The 20,718-nt window shown below is 54.3% G+C and overlaps 1 protein-coding gene across 3 annotated transcripts in view; it reads right to left on the reverse strand.

Annotated features, from left to right (window-relative positions):
• Positions 1-20,249, reverse strand: part of NECTIN1 (nectin cell adhesion molecule 1) — a 68,302-nt gene extending 48,053 nt beyond the window's left edge. For all 3 annotated transcript variants that reach the window (XM_032449056.2, XM_032449057.2, XM_015884073.3), the window contains exon 1: positions 19,544-20,249. In XM_032449056.2, the coding sequence (XP_032304947.1) occupies positions 19,544-19,625 (82 nt within the window). In that variant the 5' untranslated portion in view covers positions 19,626-20,249. The remainder of the gene's footprint in view (positions 1-19,543) is intronic.
• Between the last annotated feature and the right edge of the window lie 469 nt (positions 20,250-20,718).

Raw genomic sequence — 20,718 nt, forward strand, 5'->3', positions numbered from 1 at the left:
CATCCCCTGGGTCAGGAGCTACTTGGGGCTGTGCAGTGCATCTCTGTGCTCCCCATCCTCTCCTTGGAGCTGACAGACGGATCTGCTCCCACCCTCCACCTGCCCACCATGCCCACCTCCTCCTCCGTCTGCTGTTTGTGTCTTCCCACTTGCTAACAGCTACCCTTCAGGCTGCTCAAGGGAACGCGTGTTCTTCTCAGATGGAAGCGAGGGGGGGGTGGAAAGAGCAATAACACAAAGCAGACTAACATGGTTTTTTAGCAGACATGACAATATGGGCACAGTTCCTGCAGAAGACTCTGTGTTTGGGTATATAAACACTCTAGGCACCTTAATGCCAGGAACTCTTTGTGCTGTCCAGGTGATCCAAACTGTACAGCCAAAAGAGAGGAAGAAGCAGGAGGACTGTGGTTGCCCAAGGATGCTGTGGATGCTCCATCCCTGCAGGCATTCAAGGCCAGGCTGGATGTAGCTCTGGGCAGCCTGGGCTGCTGGTTGGTGACCCTGCACATAGCAGGGGGTTGGAAATGGATGAGCACTGTGGACCTTTTTGACCCAGACCATTCTATATGATTCTCTTGGTGTTTCACAACCTGCTGGTACAGCAACAGGGCTAAAAACTGCACAGCAGTTGGGGTGTCCCTTGTTTGCCACCCCTGCTCTACAGCAGCCGCTGTGGGAGCTAACAGCTGTGAAGAAACATCCTCACTTGTTGCTATTGCCAAGGTGATAGATATAACACAGCTGGATGCTCGAGTACCTAAGGAGACAGATGGAAGGATATAAATAGTGTACAGAGAGAGAGAGGACAAAAAGTACCATCCTCAGTTCCGTGTAAAGTGACCAGAATAGTAGTGGAGAGGCTTCCAGAAATAACCAGATGAGCACTGAATGAATGCAAATGGAATCTTTAAAAGAAGGGGGGGAAAAAAAGAAGCCAAGGGAAAAAGGGGATATCAATGAGGGCTGCTTAGTTTGTCTGAGCTGCATTTCTCCCGTCAGTGCTGGTGTCATCTGGATGCCACGAATGGTTCTGGCTGTGAGATACAGGGATGCTTCAGTGGGGCAGGCAGGGAGAGAAAGATAAGTCTCCAGATAAGTGTCATTAACTCCTATTAGTGTGTGTCAGAGAGTTCAGAGGGTCACCCTTCAGATAAGGGTGGGAGCCCCATGGGCTGTGTCTGGCAGCAGATTCCTGCCTGGCTTTGCTCTTTCAGTCCAAGACAGAATGAACAGATCCTTGGGGCTGAACCTCCAGCAGATCAACAGCACAGTGAGTATCCAACCCACAGGTAATGGGAACAGCTCAGAAGGATGGGAATGCTGTGCCCCAAAGGGAAAAGAAAGGGCTTCATTTAGGGGTGTGACAGCTCTCATCAGAAGGAAATGACACCCCTGAACTGGAGAATAGCTGCTGCTTTGCAGGGCTGAAGGCAACCTGAAAGGCCAGCCTGATCCCATCCCTGTGGCTGCTCCCAGTGCCAAGGGAAGGACTGAGACAGCAATAGAAGCCCGACAGGAAGTTTACAGTGATCTCAGAGCAGTGAGTGTGGCCTTTCCTGCATCCCATAGGGAATGAATAGCTCATGGGCCAGCCTGCATGGGGCCTGGAGGGCTGACATCTCACTGGCACAGCGTAAATCCAAACTAATTGCCCTGTTTGCTCTGGGAATAGTCCCGATGCACTCAGCACAACTGAGAAATACTCCAACTCTCTCCCATTGCTCCGCTCTTCCACATCCTTCTAGCTAAGATCTGTATTGGCTTTTTTCTGTTTCCCCTCTTATCTCATATTCCTTTTCCTTCCATTGTCCTCATTCTAGGAAACCAACAATAAAAGCAGGCAGGTTTGAGATTCTGCCTTCGCTCTGTTCCATGAAATCCTTGCATCCTTCAGACTTGCCTTGCAGCTAACGAGCACTCCGGACCAGACGATGAGGTAAGGGTCCCTTGGGCAGGAAAGCGAGCTATCTGCAGGCAGCTGTTGGGCTGCAGGGCGAAGCCATTTTAATTACCTGGCAGCAGAGCACCAGCAGAAGAATGGTCAATGTGTAAAGCAAGCCCTGCTGCTCCAGTGGGGCTGGGATGTCTGCAGAAGGCTGCCTGCTGATCTTGGGCTAGATTAAATTCTTCTGTGAGGGCTGATCACAGCTTTATGGCAGTGGGGTTGGGTTGGGGCAATGCCTGTGCCCCCAAAGCAGGGCAATTGCAGCACCCTATGCAAGACCTGTGGCTTCAACAGGAGCTGAAGCTGTTGCTTTTCTATCCTTAGCATTGCAGAGGGCAGACCCCACCTCATCCAAGTCCTAGAGCTCCAGGAGCCCATGGGTTGTGTCATCTCTAAAAGGGACATTGCTGTGCTTGGAGTTCAGCACAGTGCCTGGCCCCTACAACCCAGAACCTACTGGATCCCCAGCAGGTTGCTCACACCTCTAGGCTCCATCTGTCCTCATGCTGCCCTGGGCTCCATGCCTCCTTCCCTGCTCACTCCCATGGGATCCAGGGGCCACAACATGCTCCCATTCTCCTCCATGCAAGGAGCCGCACCTCAACCCCATCAAGCTCTGACTTGCTGGAAGAGCTTGGGCTGGTTCTGGGCAGGACATGCTGGAACCTGCTTCCTCCTCCCGGCCCTTGGAGCAGTGACAGGGAGGCTGCTGAGCACGCTGGATGCAGCTGTGCACTACAGGATCCAACCCTCAGACTTTGGTGTGGAAAAGGTGCAGGTCCGTGAGTCACCTGGATTTAGTTTCTGCTCCCTTCCCTTGCTCTGGGGATGGACGTGGTCTCCAGGCTCCAATCCTGCCCCTCCTGCTCCAGGAGCTCTTGGGGGGACAGATGGGAGCTCGGATCAGACCGCAGGGCAGATGTATGTGGCTGCAGCCATTGGATCCCCCATGGCCAAGTGAGGGGGACATCCTGGTGCCATCTGGTGTCCTTTGGTCTAAGGGCTGTCACAAGGACGTTAGGGTTAGTGCATGATACACTACTACATCCCAGGGCTCATTATGAGTATTTCTGACTTGCACAGCTACAAATCCCCCTCCCTTAAATGCCATGTTTTTATATCCAATCCAGCCCAAGCATCCTAGCTGGGCTCACACATGGGCAGCTGCCCCCACCGCTTCCCCCAGAGGAGCTCAGGTGAGCACGACACAATGCATAATTAGGTTAATGAGCTAAGCACGGATTTTAATTGGGATTCCCTGATTTACTGGTCTGTCTCCTCCTTTTGTTTTACTGCTGGTGAAGGTTCCTAAAAGCTGCCCTTGCTAATGGCTCTGATATCAGAAAGGTCTTACGGATCTTTAATTGTATTTAATCATCAAGGTAATTAATGATCCTTGAGCAAAATGGAGATTGCATCTAGAGGAGTTCCAGTCTTGCCCTTCAGCTTCTGTTGTGTCTGGGTAGAGGCATCCTGCAGACATGTAGGAAATGTAGGGGGGGGGAGGAACAGGGAAAGACAAAGGGATGAGGAGAGAGAAGAGGCATGGGAAGGGTTGGGAAAAGGGCCTGAAGATGGAGAAGGAGCTGGATGGAGTTCATGTATTCCTTACATGAACACTGTGATTGATGTGATGGAGGGAACCCTCAGCCACAGGTGCAAGGATCCCCATCTCCTCCTCTCCTCTACCCTTCTACCATGAAATGCCCAGCTCTGCCATTGCAGGGGGGTGGTTGATCACCCCACACCTCCAACCCCAGCCCTGTGCTCATGCTACAGCAGGTTGATTCCCGTAAGCCAGAGCCACCTGTTTCTGCCATTCCCCTTTTTCCATCTCTGTTTCCCTCTGGCACCGTTTCACTGCAGGAAGACATCTCCCAAGCTCAAAGCCCTATTGGGGAGCAGCAGCAAGCTGCAGCATGTCTCCAGTCCCAGCCACATCCAACGTCTTCATCTCTCCCTGTGTGCCCAGAGCCGGTCCAACCAGTACCAGCTGCCTGCTCTGACTCGTCCTAGAAATGCAGCTTCAGTCAAATGGCAGCAGGGAAGCAAGCAGGGCTATGGGGTGAGTCCTTGTGGCTTGGGACCATGCACACAATAGGGATGGGGCTGTGCTGGCTGGCTCCCAGCCCCCTAAGCTCAAGGAGGTGGTTTAGTGCAGAAGAACCATTGCTCTTCCCTCCTGCAGCCCCAGCAGGGGCTAAGCACGATGACTTTGGAACTGGTAGGGTGATGCTCTGGGCTGCACAAAGGAAAAAATGCCCATTAACAAGGCTTCCTCTCTGCTTCCTTTTCTAATGGGCTTCCTGCAGCAGTGCACAAGGAGCCCTGGCACAGTGCTGGAAGGAACCTGCTCTTATGGACCACCATAGTGCAGCTCCAGCTGGGAGCCAGGTGAGCCCAGGGAGCTGTGAGTGAGCAGGGCTCTCAGTGGAGCAGCCCATAGTGATGGTGCAGGGCTGGGAGCTGAGCTCCTTTCCAGATATGGCTCTCCTTGGAAAACTGAGGCTCCCATACCATGAGAAAGAGCCTATGTTGAGCTGGTTGGGTTGGGAACCTGCCCCTTCCTGCTCCCCAATGAGCCTCCTTGCCAGGCAGGTTTTAGCTTGCTGGGGCTGTCAGCTTGGCGGCTCTCACTTGTAGTGGCTTTTTCCTTCTTTATTGCTTACATATCCACCCCAGGGCTTGAGAAAAGGCTGCCTCCTTTACAGCATTAGCAAACATGGCAATTTTCCCCACTCAGAGTATTTCATCTATGGGCCCTTTTCTCCCACGCTCACTCCTCATCCCCATAGCACTGGATTACCCAAAAGCAAGCAAATAAGGATGCGAGGTGTGAAATACAGGGAGAGGCAGAGCAGGGAGCTGCAGACCGAGGGCTGCTGCAATGAACAAGGGATATTGAGCAAGCCAGCCTGGTGCACAGAGAACAGGAAGGGAGGAAGCTGCAGCTGGAGTGTGCCTGCTCATAGCAATGGGCTCCAGGAAGCGTCGAGAGAAAGAGAGGAAGGAGAGGGCTGACACACTGGGATGTGATGGGGTTTATAGTGTGCTCAGCTCTGCTCCACCAGAACATGCCTTCCCTGTAGGCAGAGCGGGATCTGACACCCCACCATGCTGCTCCCAGTCTTGGGAACTGGCCACGCTGATTGCAGCAGCAAAGATGTGGATCAGCCCTTCTCCTCCCTCCTGAGGCAGAAGATTGTGTCACTTATTCCCCTGTAAATAAAGCAGCCAAAAGAGAAGCCCAACCCAGAAATGAGAAACCTTCCTGGAGCTGCGGAGCAGTGCTGGGGCTCCATCATGTGAGCTTGGCTGTGTGACAGCTGGAGCACAGCACCCTAAATCTACAAACAGCAGCAGGTCCTCATGTCCTGCCTTGCCCTTGTGCTTCCCAATGTGGGTTCGACCAGCAGCAGTGGGGCTCAGGATGCACTGGCTGCTTTGAATGAATCAAAATGCTCCTCCAAAGCCCTGCTGGGAATTAAAGTGCAATGTTGGGTGATGTGCTCAGCAACACCTGCTGCACCCAGTCCATCACATTTCAAACTGTCCTCTGCTTGCTGCAACCAGATATCAGCAATTTGAGGTGCTGGTAAACATCATTAACAGCGGGGCCAGGAGAATCTGATGCAAACAGAGCTCATCTGCTTGCTGACTTCCACTTGTGTTACAGCACAGCTTTGTTCCGAGCAACAAACCCCTGCTGGTTGTGGGAGCTGAGGCTGGAGCATGCAGTCAGTGGGGCTGTGTTGCACTGAGCACAGCCCAGGGCTCTCTGTGCAGCTGCTCAGTGTAGCAGAAGTGCCTTCTCCCTCCTCTTCCCTACTGACCCTGCAGTGAAACGTCTGCACAGCATAAACACTGATTGTGAAGATGTCCGGCATCTAAAAGCACCACCAGAGCCCTTCCTCATCAAAGAGCCTGAATGCCTTTGTTTGCTGCTGCCTGCTGAGGAAGGATCAGCCCCAAGGACCCTTGCAGCGCACACAGAGCTTGTTTGAAAACTGATCTCAATCCGCTGCCTTCGTTTTGGTTTTCTATCATGTAGTAACAGAGCAAAAGATGTTGAGGGCTGCGGGGAAGTTAATGGGCACAGCCTACAAAACCTCGCCGAGATGCTGTGAAACCTTTGAACCGCTGCTCAAATAGATTATTCAATAGAGTCCCAGGCCTCGATGCACTCAAGGTGATGAAGGAAATGAACCAAGAGTTTGGACGGTGCTGTGCATGGAGGATAAACAGCTTTCTCATTGATAATGCCAGGGGCTGAAGCCAAGGGATTCATCAGCACATTTTGGCACCCCAGGGGACTGCAGGACTCTGTCCATCCTCTTGTTAAATCACGCGTTACCAGGAGTGGGTATGAAGGAATGTGAGGGTTGCAGCAGCTGGAAGCCCATCTTGCAGCCCAAAAAGCTCCTGAGCATCTCTAGGAAATGATGCCGACCTATGGATGTGGCTGCAGGGAGGTGAGAGGGAGCAGTGCTAACCCAGCTGTGTGTTTGTTGCATGGGAGGAATCTGCTCTCCCCATTTTGATGCTGCGAGGAGCTGAGCTGCTTCCCATCCAGCCAGGACTGCAGAGGAGCAGGAAGGGGAGGAACCTGGAGATCCTACTGTGCTCCATCGGGTCTGCTCCTAGCACATCCCCTGCATGATCCTGTACCTCCCCACTCAGCTAGCAATGTCTTGTTGGCAAAAACAGAGGCAGAAAGACATGGGGTTTCTCACCCATAACATGTGGTTGGAGCAGGACGAAGAGCAATTTGATTGCAGAAGTCTTATCAATAACCAAACTACTGATCAAACCGTGCACCAAGGGACCACCACATCCACCTGCTGCAGCACTAAGCCAAAGCTTTCCCCCCTCGTTGCTTCAGCAAAACAGAGGCGAATCCCCTAAAGATGGCCACGACCCATTGTGCAATAGGCGACCTATATTCAGGCCACATACCGCAGGGAAGCAACAACAAAAGGCAGCAGCAGCTCTTCCCTGCCCCCTTCCCCTCTCCCTGCAGATGTCTGCTGGCTAATCCGCGGGGGCACCAGGACCAACCCTCCCCCCACCCCGGCTCGGTCAGCGGTGTCACAGCAGCCCCCGCAGCCCCACCCTCATCCCTACCCCCACCAGCTCATCACCTTCATCCCGACTCCCCACCCTCATCATCTTCATCCCCACCTCCCTCTGCATCCCCACCCTCATCATCCCTATCTCAACCCTATCTCCATCATCTCATCCCCCTCCGCGTCCCTACCCCCATCCTCATCATCTTTATCATCCCCACCCACCATCCCATCCCCCTCCTCACCCCTGCTCCCATCTTCATCATCATCATCCCTTCCCCCATCCCAGCCCCATTCTCATCCCCTCATATCTCCGTTCTCATCACTTCCATCCCCATCCCCCCTTCTCCTCCCCATCCTCTCCCCCTCCCCCCGCACCCCATAGCCGTGCAGGGGATGAGGCGGTGCAGGGGAGGAGGTTTGATCGCGGCTCACGCCGTGAGCAGGAACAAAGCACCGGGGCCAGGAATGCAGAGCAACCAACAGCATTTCTATGCTAATAAGCTCTCCGATCAGATCCCACCGCCTGTGGCAAATGGAAGTGAAAATCCAGGCTTGAAAGGACACAACTTTTATGGCCGATGGAGCGTCGCTGGGCTCCTTACACCGGTCTTGCTCCCTCGGTTTGATTTTTAATTGACTTCCACCGAGCCGGAGTGCTGCTCGTTCCAAATGGAAACAGCTGTTGGAACTGAAAATCAGCATTGTAAAGCGCGGACGTGTGCAGTTTTATGCTGTTCGCTCCCTGAGTTCTCCCCTCCCATCCCTCAGTGGCCCGACCCGAACAAAGGATGCTCCGGCACGGAATTAACCCCTCCTGCATCCCCACGTGCTGTGTAGGATGGGATGCGTCCTGCACCCAGCATCCCATATGGCACTGCAAGGTGCAGGATGGAAGAAATCCATCCCATGTGCCCTTCAGGGCATGGAAAGGACCTCATCTGCTTCTCCTTTGGTATCCCATGGCAGCTGACTGGCACCAGTGCTATATCAGTGGGGCAGAAGCAAAGGCCCCACCTTTGCACAACCATCCAACATCAGCTCAGCACGCAGAGCCCTGCTCCATCAGCAACAAGACCTGACAAGGCGCTGGCCCCTGGAGGTGGACGGCTGGACTCCCTGACCTCATCCAGTCACTGCTTTTTAGCAGGCGTGATGTTCTGATCAGCAGGAAACGGAGCTGACGTGCTGCTGCTTGGTCCCTCTTTGCAAACAAACCATGCCCTCCTACACACCAAAAACACCAGCTGGCGAAGCTTTGGCCATCCCGCTGCTTGTTCTCAAGGGATAATGATCCAAAGGCCTCGTGTTGCAAAATAAACTGGAGATCCCCAAGGATTGCCAAATTCCCGCAGTCAACAAGGAAACGTTGCGCATGGGAGAAACCTTGGCTGCGCAATGCAGGGGGGCGAAGGGCTGGGAGCGAGCTCTGCTGATGCAGTGCTCACTTTGGATGAGCACAGAAGGTGTTCTCTCTTTTTGTGGACCGAAAGCAAAGCAGCCATCCAGATGGCCCAGCCATAGAGCCCAAGTGTAGGTGCCGGTGTTGATGATGGCAGAATTAAAGCTCTCCATGGGGAGATGGCAGCAACAAAGGGCCTGGATGCCCTGTACCAGTAGAACCAGAGGGAGGACCTGCTAGCAAAGCCAGCCCCTGCTGCATGAATGATATCCCTCCTTGGTGCCATAGAGCAGAACCCAACCGTGTGTGCAGACCTGCAATAAGACCCTGAGAAGGAGGAGTGAATGCGGATAGCACCTCTTGTATAAATACTGTTCCTCCTGCTGGGTGCCAGTCACTTCAGATGCTTGGGTGTTTTTTAAGGTGGTTTGCTGGGAAAAGAGGTGTTTAGAAAGCCTGTCACTAAGCAGCACGCTGCTATCTTAAAATAACCAATTAATTACAAACTGGCCCTGAGCTTGTTGGGTCCTAAAAAACAACAATAGTGGGTTTTTACGCTTTGCCAACCAACCAAAGGCCTCCGATTAAATATTAACTGCTTCATTCAGACCACAAGCAACATGCACAGCTATTTACTGCTCCAAAGGCAGCTGCAAACCAAACAAACCTATCCGGCGACGGGCGGTGTTGTCCACACCAGCAAGTTTCCCATGTGTGCCTGAGTCAGCATGAAGCCAGGAGGCATTTCAGCACACGTTTCATTGGGCTCAGCACTCGGGGCCCTGACTGTGGGTGCAGCTCTCCAGGAGCGCGTGGCTGAGCTGCAGACAGCCCCATCCGTGGGCTGCTGACGTCAATAGTCGCCTCTTTGGATCCCGCTGCATCAGTTTGGTGGCTCTCTGATTTATGTGCCTTTCGTCCCCTTTTCAAAGCCCAGTGTGGGACCAGCAGTGGCTTGAGAGTGACTTTATGGATGCACAAGTCCATGTGGATGCCCTTGCTTAGCCCTGGGTGGTGGCAGTGGGGACAGACACATGAATGGGAACCAAAGCCAAACTAATGCTGCAGGCTAAGACAGCCCATTCCTTGCAACCCAGCCCAATGCCCCAAGCCCCAAACTGCCCATTCCTTGCAAACCCAAGTCCATCTGCAGTGACCCAGCCAGGCTGCAGCACTCCTCTTTGTCCCATTAACAGCTAGGTAATGGTACCACCCCTCTCATGCTCCGTGCCAACTTTGAAGGCTTTCCCCCAGGCTTCCTAGTGTCATTTGATGCCCTGGAGCAACAGGACAAACGGTGATTGTTCCCCATCTTATTTCTAATTATGATTAGGAATAAGAAAGCAGCTGTGCTCCTGGTTGGGCCCCCAGCCAGCCCCATCCCTCCCCCCCCCCCATTTCACAAACATACACTCGGGTTTCTGATGCGCCGAGATCAAATAACCCATCACTCAGGGTAAGATATTATCCCCCTATTACCAATTCAATGCAAACAGCTCTCATCTTCCTCAGATTAAAAGCCAATTAAAGAGCATTGCTTTTCAAGGGGAGAGGAAACTGAGAGGTGGGGGTGTGTTTTTTTGGTGGTTTTTTGTTGGTCTCTGGCAAGGAAGCAGCATCTCTACCGAAGGGCTCTTTTAAAGCCACATTGATCTTGCTTGGAATATTTTGGGCCTCTTGTCTGCACAGGAAAAGGGAAACACAGTAAGGCCAACAACAGCACCTCAACAACCCGTGGCCTAAAAATAAAGAGAAAAGGAAGAATTTGGACTTGCTGGAGGATCAATGGTGTTTGCTTGAGTCAGCAATTGGTGTTCTGGGTTTCAGAGCTGTCTCGGGGCAAGGCAGCCTTAACCTCAAGGTGAAGAGCGAGCTCATAAATCTGGGAGAAACTTCAAGCCCAGAATGTGCTGATTCCCCAATGCACGGAGGGCAGAGCCAGTGGGAAAAGGGCACGGACATTGCAAATAGAAATTGGGATGAGCGCTGGTAAGTCGTGAGGTGACATTCAGCCCTGGATCTGGGCTTTGAGAGGAGGGAAAAAGTGATTTGAAGCCAGTTCTGTGCTCACCAGGGCTGCAAGGCTGATTGTCTGCTTCCCACCGAGGCTGTCTGCAAGCAGCTCTGACCTCAGACACCTCCTCGTGCCCTGGGTGCAACACAGCCAGCAAAAGACAGAGAACCCACTTGCAGCCTGCAGGCACTTGAATGCCCCAGGCTTACGCTTGCAGCTCCTGTTTGCTGCTTATATGCACCAGCGCTGGGTTTGGAAGAAGGGCAGAGCACACCCATCCACTTCATTGGGGAGGTAGGTGACCTAACGAGCTCCTGTGCAAGCTGAATTATCTTCTGTTTCTGTAAGGATGCTAAAGTAGCACGAAAACATGTCTGTCAATCTGTCAGGCTGCATTTTCATCTGTCACACGTTAGCCCAGATCTTCCTGTCTACAAGCAGATAGTAATTTGTTGCTTCCTCTTCTGTTTGCTTTTTAAAAGCCGTTTCCACCTGGATTATACACAGACTCACATCCATACACAAACAGCAGCCAGCCCCTTTCTCTGGGCTCATCCTTTATCCTGGGCTTAGCGAGGCAGACCAGGAGCATCGTGCTTTGAGCATTGACCCTCCCCACAGCCCAACCCTCAAAGGCAAAGCAGGGGGCTGGGCTGAGCCTCCCTGGCCGTGGGGAAGCTCATCCCAACCCATGCCAGCCTGCACTTGCCCACCTGCAGAATGTTCCCATGCAACCACAAGTTTTGCATGGGGAGAGGAGGGGCCCGAATGCAGCAAACCCCAAATCTTGCTCCCACCGTCCGGGCTGAGCGTGAGCACCGACACGTCAGAATCAACCCCATATCCCATGGGTTCAGCTTCGGTGACCTCTGAGATTGTGTGGCCGTTCCCATCCCTCTTCCCTTTCATTTCTGCCCAGGAAAAGGAAGACTTCTCCCTGCTTGTGTGCTTTCTTTCCCAGCGTTCCCCCAGCTGCAGCTCGTCTCAAGCCACCCCGTTGCCATGACAGTGGGCCGAAAATGAACAGATGGTGCTGGGTGGCCGAAGCCCCATGGAGGGGGAGCAGCACGGCATGGGGAGTGAGCACCCAGGGGACAGGGATGTCATCCTTTGGCCACGGCACGATGTCTGCACAGCGTCACCCCATTGTGGCCCTGCAGGATGGGGAGGGCACAGATGTAGGGTGGCACCCACTGAGTGTTCATGGCTTGGATTTCCCCAGCTTCAGGTACTTACAAACCCATAGAGCATCACCAAACATCACCCCACGTTTCAAGGCGTTGCAAAGCATCCTCCATATGGATTCATCCTGAGCAGGCGGGGTGGTGAAGAGCAAACTCAGCGCTAATCTCTCCATGGATTAATTGTCCACATGGGGCTTTGGAACAGACAAACAGACCATGACAAAGGTCCCCACTACTCCTGAGATAGCATCCATCTTTTGCTTGGGGGATGCTCAGGGCTGAGCCCACTCCCCCTGCTCTCTGTTCCTATGGCCCTGGCTCAGGCTGACAAGGATCCTGGCCTCAGGGGGGGGCCCAGCCCGGCTCAACCGGCTCCCAGCCCACACCCGTGAGAAGAGCCGGGCCCCTCCTGCCTCCCAGGTGTGGCCCTGCCTGCGGGCAACCGCTGCTGCCAGCCGGGATGCGGCTGTGGCTGGGAGCAGGAGGAGGGGGTGGGGGGGAAGAGCAGGGGGTGGATCTGCAGCTCGGTTTGCTGGATGCCCGCAGCATCCCTCATTATTGTGTTTTGTTTGGTTTGGTTTTGTTTTCAGCTCATTTTGGGTCCAGACCCCTTGGAAGGCTGTAGCTCAGTGATGCTCCAGGTGATGCTTTCCCCCAGCTGAGAAGCGACCAGCAGCTCCCAAGCCCAACTCTTTGTGCTCCTCCACCACCAACCCTTAAGAACAGCCTCCCACAGCCAGAACCCCCCCTGTCAGAGGGAAGCACACAGCCCCCAGCAGCCCTGGAGCTACTCCAACCCTTTCTTCCCCAGCCCGGCAAGCCCTAACCCACAGCTCTGCAGAACAGGTTGGGTGCAGCTCAGCTGTGCCAGCTTCCCACGCACAGCCCTGCCCGCCCGCACCCCCCACCCCAATGGCCCTTCTCTTTTTTTTCCCTATTTTATTTCCCGGATCAAAGCTGCCTCCCCTCCCTGCATTACAAACATTATTCAGCCCGAGATAAGATGCTCTCCAGCAGCTCTTTATTAATCCCATTGGAGGCAGAACGGAGGCAGCGAGATAGGAACTCAGCGTGGCCAGGACAGTGACAAATGTGCCACAAAACACCTTTGCAAAAGAGAAGTTCCATTGTTTTGTGTGGGTTTGGGTTTTTATTTTAAAGCCAGAAAGTCTCGTGGGAACTGTGGGTAATAATTAACAATTATTGAACTTTACACCCACCATCTCTCTCTCCATCCTGGCTGGCTGCTATAATAACACCCAGTGCTGTGCTAGGGCAGGGGGGGGATGCACCAAGAGCCACCCACCCTTCCTTTTTACAGCATGGATTCCCAGCAAACACCCTTCACCTGCCTTCACCCCCCTCACCAGATAATGACTGCAAACCAGAAGTGACCCAAATACCAAATGAGCAGAAACCAGGCAGGGAAGCCAACAGACCAAGGTACATACAGATGGGTGGCAATGTGAGCAGAGCAGAGAGGAAAGGCACGTGGAGGTGAAGGGAGCTGGCCAAGGGTATTCCAGGGAGCGTGTGGCAAAGCCAAGAAGTGCTGGCAGCCCTTCGGAGTGCAGCCTGCCTTTGCCATCACCTCCAGGCCAAGCTTTCCCTTGAAGTAAAAGCTGATTCACGCCAGCGTTGTGGCTGCACATCCTCCTGCTTCCCCATGTGAGAGGTGCTCTGCAGGCACCGGGACACCGAGAGCACAGAACAGACAGAGAGCTAAAAAGGATGCTTTTAGCTTTATGTTTCAGAAGCGAATATAGAACCAGTGAAAGGCCTCAGATCAATAGTAGCCAAGCTGCGAATCGGAGTCCACCCCCTCAGCCACAGAGAGGGTAGAGCTGAGACAGCATCTGCACAGAGTGTGCCTAGAGCTGACCTTGAGGAGCTACAAGAAGGGAACTCCTTCCTCCTTCCTTCCCTCTCTCCATCCTCACCCTTCCCAGCTGACTTATATCACTAGGAGATGAAGCTGAGTCCTGACAAACTCACTCCACACCGCAGGTTTGCAGCACATCCCATCGCACAGGTTATGAAGCAAAACCTGCTGCTACAGCTCATCTCCTAGGCTGGTTCCCAAGATACTCTGCTACACACAGGTCCTCCTCCTGTCCTGCTGCATCCCAAGGTCTCAGCCCCATCCCACACCTTATTGTATCTCCCTGCCTCCTGTGCACAGCCCAGCCTGCCCTGTAAGCTCAAGCCAATTCACAGAGCCAGGCTGAGGCACAGCCGTGATGGACCTGTGATTTGTTGATCATTACAACAAAGCACTAATGCAGGGCTGAACTACCCAAGGAGGCAGAGATCGGACCTACTCGCCTCTCTAGAGGCTGGCCATAAACAAAACTTAAATAATTAGAGTGCTTGGGCGGAGATGCAGCCTTTAAGTATTCTTAGGCTCAGGCAAATAAAGGAAATAAATTCTTGGAAGGTGCCAGGAAGGATGGGGCAGAGGGAGGCTCATTTTCCACATCACTTGAGAGCAGCCGTTATAAATCTCACTGAGAGATGCACCTCCCCAGGCTAGCGATATATTTAAACTCCAGCAGAAAGGGAAGAGAGAGGGAAAAAAAAGCCCAACATAACCCCACATTTTTAGTATTTACACCACAGGCAAAAAGAGTATTTAAAAAGCAGGATACGGTTCTGAAAGTCTGTTCCTGCCATGCGAAGAGAGAAGGAATATTCTTTCTATAGAGTGATAACTGGAAATATCAGCCCTGGAGGATTCATTCTTAACCACCATCATTCTCTTGTAGGCCAACTCCCAGAAGGACTCGGGGTGGAGAAGGATGAAGGCAAAGGATGGGGTGCAGCGCTCAGCCTGCCAGCACCCAGCCAACATAGCCAAGAGGGGTCTGGGGTCCCATGGAAACAAGCAGCTGATGTGAATTATAAGATGGCAGGGATGCTGCTATGCGACATATCCCTGATCCCTAATGACCATACATGGGCACAGCCTCAGCTCTCCCCTGCTTGCTGAAGATGCCCCATTCTGCAGCTCGGCGCTGATAAAGGGAAGAACATGAGCAGCCCCAGCAATGAGCAGCTCCTGCTGCTGTCCCTGCTGTACAAAGCCAAACTCTGGCTGCTGCCTTCTGTTCCAGTCCTTAAAACAACACTGCTTCTCAAATGACACACGCCTTGGCTAACTGGGTAGGGTGACATAGGCAACGCGAGGGCATCCTGTGTGCTCCGACCTCCTTGGAGCAGCAGAGATCTTTTTCCTCTGTGCATTTATACAGCCCCTAAACTGCCTTTGATTACTCATCCTTAACACTTCCTCCAGGGCAGGAAGGCCCTCAAACACAGGTGCTCAGCTGGGGATATGTCTCTTAGGGTCAGCAAACCCATCTCACCCAGCACACCTCGTGGTCCAGAGGGGCACTATATGCTGTGGCCACATCCCCTCTGCTGCCAGGCCCAGGAACAAGGCTGGTTTTGCTCTCAGGTGGCCATGGGGTGTTGGGTGCCAGCCTCACACAGATGAGTCTTTGTGCCCCGTGCTGTGCTCGCCTGTCCCCAGAGCATCCAGCTGCATGGCCCTGCTGTCACGCCTGGCTCTGCCTCCGGATGCCCCACAGCAGCACAGGGGGAGGAATGGATCTTCCATGGGAAAAGAAAAACAGAGCAGGGATCTGTCTGACAATGGAGTTTTCCCAGGTAGAGAGAATGCTGAGAAGGGAGATGGAGGCAGAGCTTGTGACTAACCAGGCTTGGGAGCACCTTCTGTCTCACAGCCAGGTGGCCCATCTGGTACCTGCCGCTGCTTGGAGGCAGGGATGTGATTTGTGGGTCCTGTAATGTTCCTGCATGGCTGGGAGCAGACGGAGTCACTTTGCTGTCTCCTGCAGTCAGAAAGGTACATGGGAACCCTCAGTGCTACACGGTGTCTTTCTTTATCACTTTTGTAAGCGCATGACGGCTCCAAAGGTGGGAATGCAGACTTTAACCCAGAGAGCACAAAGGGTCAGAACTCTCCATTTGAGCAGCTTGGACAGGAGTTTCTACCCTGCAATGAACAAAACAGGCTGCAAGGGTACATCTGTGTGCAGCACATTCCTCACCTGGGCTGAACCTTCCCTGGGAGAAGCAGTGAAAACCGAAAGGCCAAGAGGATATCTGCACTGCAACAGCAACCAGGAGGAAAACAAAGGGAGGGAGCAGGAGAGGGTTTGTGCTTTAGTTAAATATCATTCACCTGGGCTTGGGAGCCTGAATTCACTGTGCTGGGATGGCTGAGTTCTGGTAATTAATACTGGAGGTGTCTCAAGTGCAAACTGGGTCCCAGCTCCAGCAGCAGCAGCTCACCCTGCATCGCAGCTGCCCTGATTTCATCTGATGGAATTAAGAACACAACATCTCTATGGGGTGCTGAGATTGGAGTACCTTTGTCCCCCTCTCATTGATTTCTGCACTTTGCACCGTGCTATCTAGCCTGGGAAAAAGCCTGAGCAAGAGCCACCACAACCTTAAGCAACGATGTTGCAAGACTCAAACCTTTTCTCAGAGCTCCTGAGGACTTTGGCCATCCACGTAAAGGCTCAGCAGCTCATCTTTGCAGTGCTCACACTCTTCCCTAAAGGCTGATGCTGTCCCCATCTTTGCTGTGGTGCTGCTGGTGGGAACAGGCTGTCCTCAGCCATAGCATCCAGAGCAGAGGGCACAGGGGAAAGCAGCTCACATCAACCGGCTCTTCTGGTTCCCTCTGTGATTCAGCCCAGCTGTGCACAGTGCCCAAAGGATCCTGCAGGAGCCTCCCTGCAAACTCAGCTGCAGCTCAGAGATGCGTTGGGCTCTGCCACTATTGGAGGCTCGTCAGCCACCAGCTCGTTGCTAATGCTCCTCCACCATGTCCCTTTGCAAACAGGGCTGTGTGTGCTCGGAGCTGGGAGCTCCGCAAGGAGCATCACCACAGCTTTGAGCTCAGCGTGCTCCTGTCACCTCGCCCATGCTGACACAGCCACGAGCTCACACTTCAGGCCAGATTAGAACCCGACAGGTTGGTTCTGTGGCAGTGAGTGAAGTTTAATGAGAAAACAGCAGCAAAGGACACATTTTGCTTCCTGAAATAGCCTGACGTCGCTGGTTCTGAGCTTCAGGTAGGGCAAAGAAAAAGTACCAACCAACAACTCAAAGACTGAGCAAAACATGGGCAACTTTTTGCCTTCTGTAAGCTGCTCTGGGATGTGAAAGCAGCTTTGCAGGGCACAAGCTGAACCAGATCCTGCAGTGACATGCAGTGATGCTCCCCACAAAGCAGCCCTCCCTGCTGCTGCAGCCAACACTGCTTACAAGCACCTCTCCCTGCTGAAGATCCCAAAGCACTTTGCAATGAAAGTCGAGAAACCCAAGAGGTGGCTTCGGGACAGCAGACGGCAATTTATCCCTGTGCAGAGGGAAGCAGTTGGGGAAGGGGTTTCTGCCTTGCCAGCAGCCCCCATTCATGCTCACAGCCTTCAGTTGGCACCCAATTGGCAGCGGGTTTGCATGGAACCTTGCACTCAATCCGTTCCAGCTGATTGAGTTGATGGCGTTAAAGACACAGTAAGGGCCTCGTTACGGGTTTTACAGCGGGGAACTTTTATTTCCTTATCAGAAGGAAAGCTAACATTGTCGGAAGGTGGAGGTAGTGTACATGGATGGGAACCGAATGAAATGGCACTGATTAGATGGGCCACTAAGGGCTTGCCAGGAAACAGGCAGTGCCTCCTGCCTTCCTCCTATCAGCTGCCACGTACCAAAAAGAAAGAAAATAAAGAATCCACAGCTTCTAATTCACTTATAACAGAGAATCCTCAGTTCCCCCCTCAGGCATCTGCACACGAAGCATGGTATATTACATATATATACATATACCTTCCAGCTTCTGCTATATACACCCTCAGCTTCTTTGGGAACGACCTGCCTCAGCACAGCACTCACACCCTTGTGAGCCCGTGGTGCAGCTCTAGGTGCACCCATGGCACAAATAAGCCTACGGATGAATGGAACAGATAAATGAATTCAATACGTAACAGAGCAGCAGCCATTCCTGCAGAGGTGCTGCATCCACTGTGACAGCAGCTCAGCCCAAAGCATCACCCACACAGGATGTGGGGCACTCAGTGGTCATTGGTGGGGTCAGGATGATCGTGCAGTGTTGCCTGTCCCCTATGCATGGCAAGCCGCTGCTGGATGCTCTGCTGCCTTTACCCAGTGGGACAGTGCAAGACAAACTATGGGGCTACTGCAGAGCAGCAGGAGAGGAGACTGACCACTAACAGCACAGCAGCCAGAATGGAGTAGAATTGGCAGGGAAAAGGAGTCTCCTGGGACAGGACAAGGTGAAACGCCCTCCATCACTGCCTGTGTATTCTCAGAGGGGCTGGAGGAGGATGAAACCCTTCTGTGTTATCCTGAGCAACAGCGCTGCACCCCCAGAGCATCACACAGGGCTGCAGGGAGGCTCCTACCCAGGAGAAGAGCTGTATGGGAAGCTGGAAGCCTCATTGCCACGAGCAGAGCCGAGCCTGGGAGCACAGGGAGCCCCAGGCTGTCCCTTCCACCGCCTCTTTTTGCAACGCACAGCCGATCCCTTTGTCCTGGGAATAGGGAGGCAGACCCAGACCTGGATTCCCTTCACTGTTAACCTTTCCTCTCTCGCAAACTCTTCCTGGTTTCTTGACCAGCCCCCACCTCACCTCTATTTCCCCCCCCACACACACACTTTGCTTGCACCGTGCAGCCTCCATGCACTGCCCATTTCCCACGTGCTGTGTGATTCAATCTCCGGCTTTGCAAGCACCAAGGGACCCCGGGCCATGCCGTTCGCTCCCGGCCAGCCCTTTATCTCAGCCCTCCCAACCCACAGCGCAGCCATTCCAGCTGCTCATCCAACAAGCTGCCCCAGCCCGAATTGAGGAGGTAGGGGCTCCAATTCCACCCTGCCCTCACTCGTGTCCTGCCGTCCGGCTCATGCAGGCACTCAATGTCCCTTATCACCACCCATGGGTGGCACATGTGGCCGCCGCCACCATTCCCGACCCGGTCACCTCCAGCCCTGCCCCGTAAAGGCAAGCAAAGCTTTAGTTTTCCTTTCTTAGTTCATTCACCAGCGCTGTTTAATCCAGTCTGCTGGTCACCCTTCCGTATGAACGCCTCGGACAGCCCTCCCGACTGGAGTTAACCCCTTCGGCGCCGGAGAGGAAGAAGAGCACCCTCTCCCCAACCCACCCCAGGGCACTTCACGAAGTGGGTCACCCGTCCGATGCCAACAGCTGTGCCATAGCTCGGGGCAGAGCCGAGCCCCGATGGGGACACACAGCCGGGAGGGCTCCAGCGAGCCGGGGAGCTGCAGATCCCCATCTTTGCCCATCTGCTCCTTTTCGAGGAAGCAGAATCAAGTACAAAAGCAACGAAAGGAAGGTTTGAAACGCGGCAGCAGTCCAACAACCCCCCCCCCTTCCTCCCTTTGCAAAGAGCCCGTGGGAAGTGTGTGTGTGTTGAGTAGGGGGGGGGGAGATTTCTTCAGGGCCAGCTGAAACCTCCTTCTCTCCTTCCGAAACATCTGTGTTCACCGGGTCCCTTCCCGGGAAGGCTGCCTGCTGTGCCTCGCTAGACGCTGCTCGATCCAAAGAGCAAACAAACCGCCTCAGCTCCCAACACTCCGGAGCCCACTGCCTGCAGCTGCTTCCAAAACAAACGATCGTCTTGTTCCTCTCCGGGATGAAACCGGTCCCCGGCTTTCTCCCACCCTCAGGCAGATGCTTCCACACCTGCTCCAGAGGCGCACCCCAAAAAGCCGACCCCAAAAAGCAGACCCCATCCTACCCCCCCCCCCCCGCCCTCGGGGGCCGCCCCGAGCCCCGCAATCCCGGCGTGGTGGGGGGGAGGAAGAGGAGGGGAGAGGGGAGAGGGGAGGGCCGGCCGGCAGCGACTCACCTGGAAAGAGCGCGGCCGCCAGGATGCAAACTCCGATAGTCCACCAAGATGCACGGCAACTTGTCTGCAGCTGTGAAGCCATGAGAGTTCCTTCGAAGAAATAGGCGAGGGACGGTGTGGCAGCGTGGCTGAGCCCCCCACCCTCCCCGCCCCTGGTGATGCCGCTCAGGTTTGCTTAAAAACCTTAAAAATAAAGGCGCAGGAGGATAAAGAGGCGGTGCGGCCAGAGGCTGGAGGAAGGGCGGCCGGAGGAGAGCTTCGCACATCCGCGGGGTCCCCGGGGGTCGGTGGGGCCCCTTTGGGCTGCTGGGCAGCGCGATGCCTTCCTCCGGTAGAGAGAAAGGGGCAAAAAATAAGAAGGAAAAAGCAAAGTGCTGGGGGTGGGGAGGGGGCAAAACAAATAAAGAGAGCCCTCCTCGGGTTGCTGCTGCTGCTGCTGCTGCCGCCGAGCGCAGCGCGGCGGTGCCGTGGTTCCAGCGGTGGGGCTCGGCAGCCCCCGCCCGCCGCCCGCCCTCCGCTTCCCGGGGCTCCGGGTAGAGCGGCGGCGGAGGAGCTCAAGCGGCGGATGAGAAAGAGAAGGGCCGATCGAGGAGCTCCATGGCCGGGCGGGGGTCGCGGGGCCGGCCGCGGGGCGGGGGGCTGCCCGGGTTGCAGGGCACCGCCGCCCGATCGCACACACACACACACACACACGCACACACTCCTCCCGGGCGGGGCGGTGGCGGCGGCGTTCTCCCCCTCCCCGTGATGTCAGTGCTCGGAGGAGGCAGGGCGCTGCGTTAACTCTTTGCCTGCTCCTCGTTTAGTGCCTGAGCCCCGCCGGGTCTGTCCGCTGGAGCCCCGTGTTGTCAGCAGGGCACCCAGCATCTTCCCCCTCCTCGCTTCTCCTTCCCTCCCTCCGGCTGCCGTCTTTTGTTCTGAGGAGCCCCGGGGAAGGGGATGGTTTCACCCCGAGGTCTTCAAGCAGCCGGGAGTTGTGGCTGTATGAATTTCATCCGCCTGTTTAGCCATTCTTACACCTCACACATCGATCGCGTGGGATCTCAGCGTGCGCTCATTGATACACTATCTTTGCGTGCGGATCCGAAGTGATACATTGCGTTTTCATGGGGCCCGATGAAAGAAGGAGCTTGTTCTGGACACGTCGATAAACGAGGGGATTCAGCAGCAGCACA

The sequence above is a fragment of the Coturnix japonica genome, chromosome 34 (assembly GCF_054131305.1).
Source record: "Coturnix japonica strain WE chromosome 34, WE-NBRP24, whole genome shotgun sequence".
NCBI lineage: Eukaryota > Metazoa > Chordata > Aves > Galliformes > Phasianidae > Coturnix > Coturnix japonica.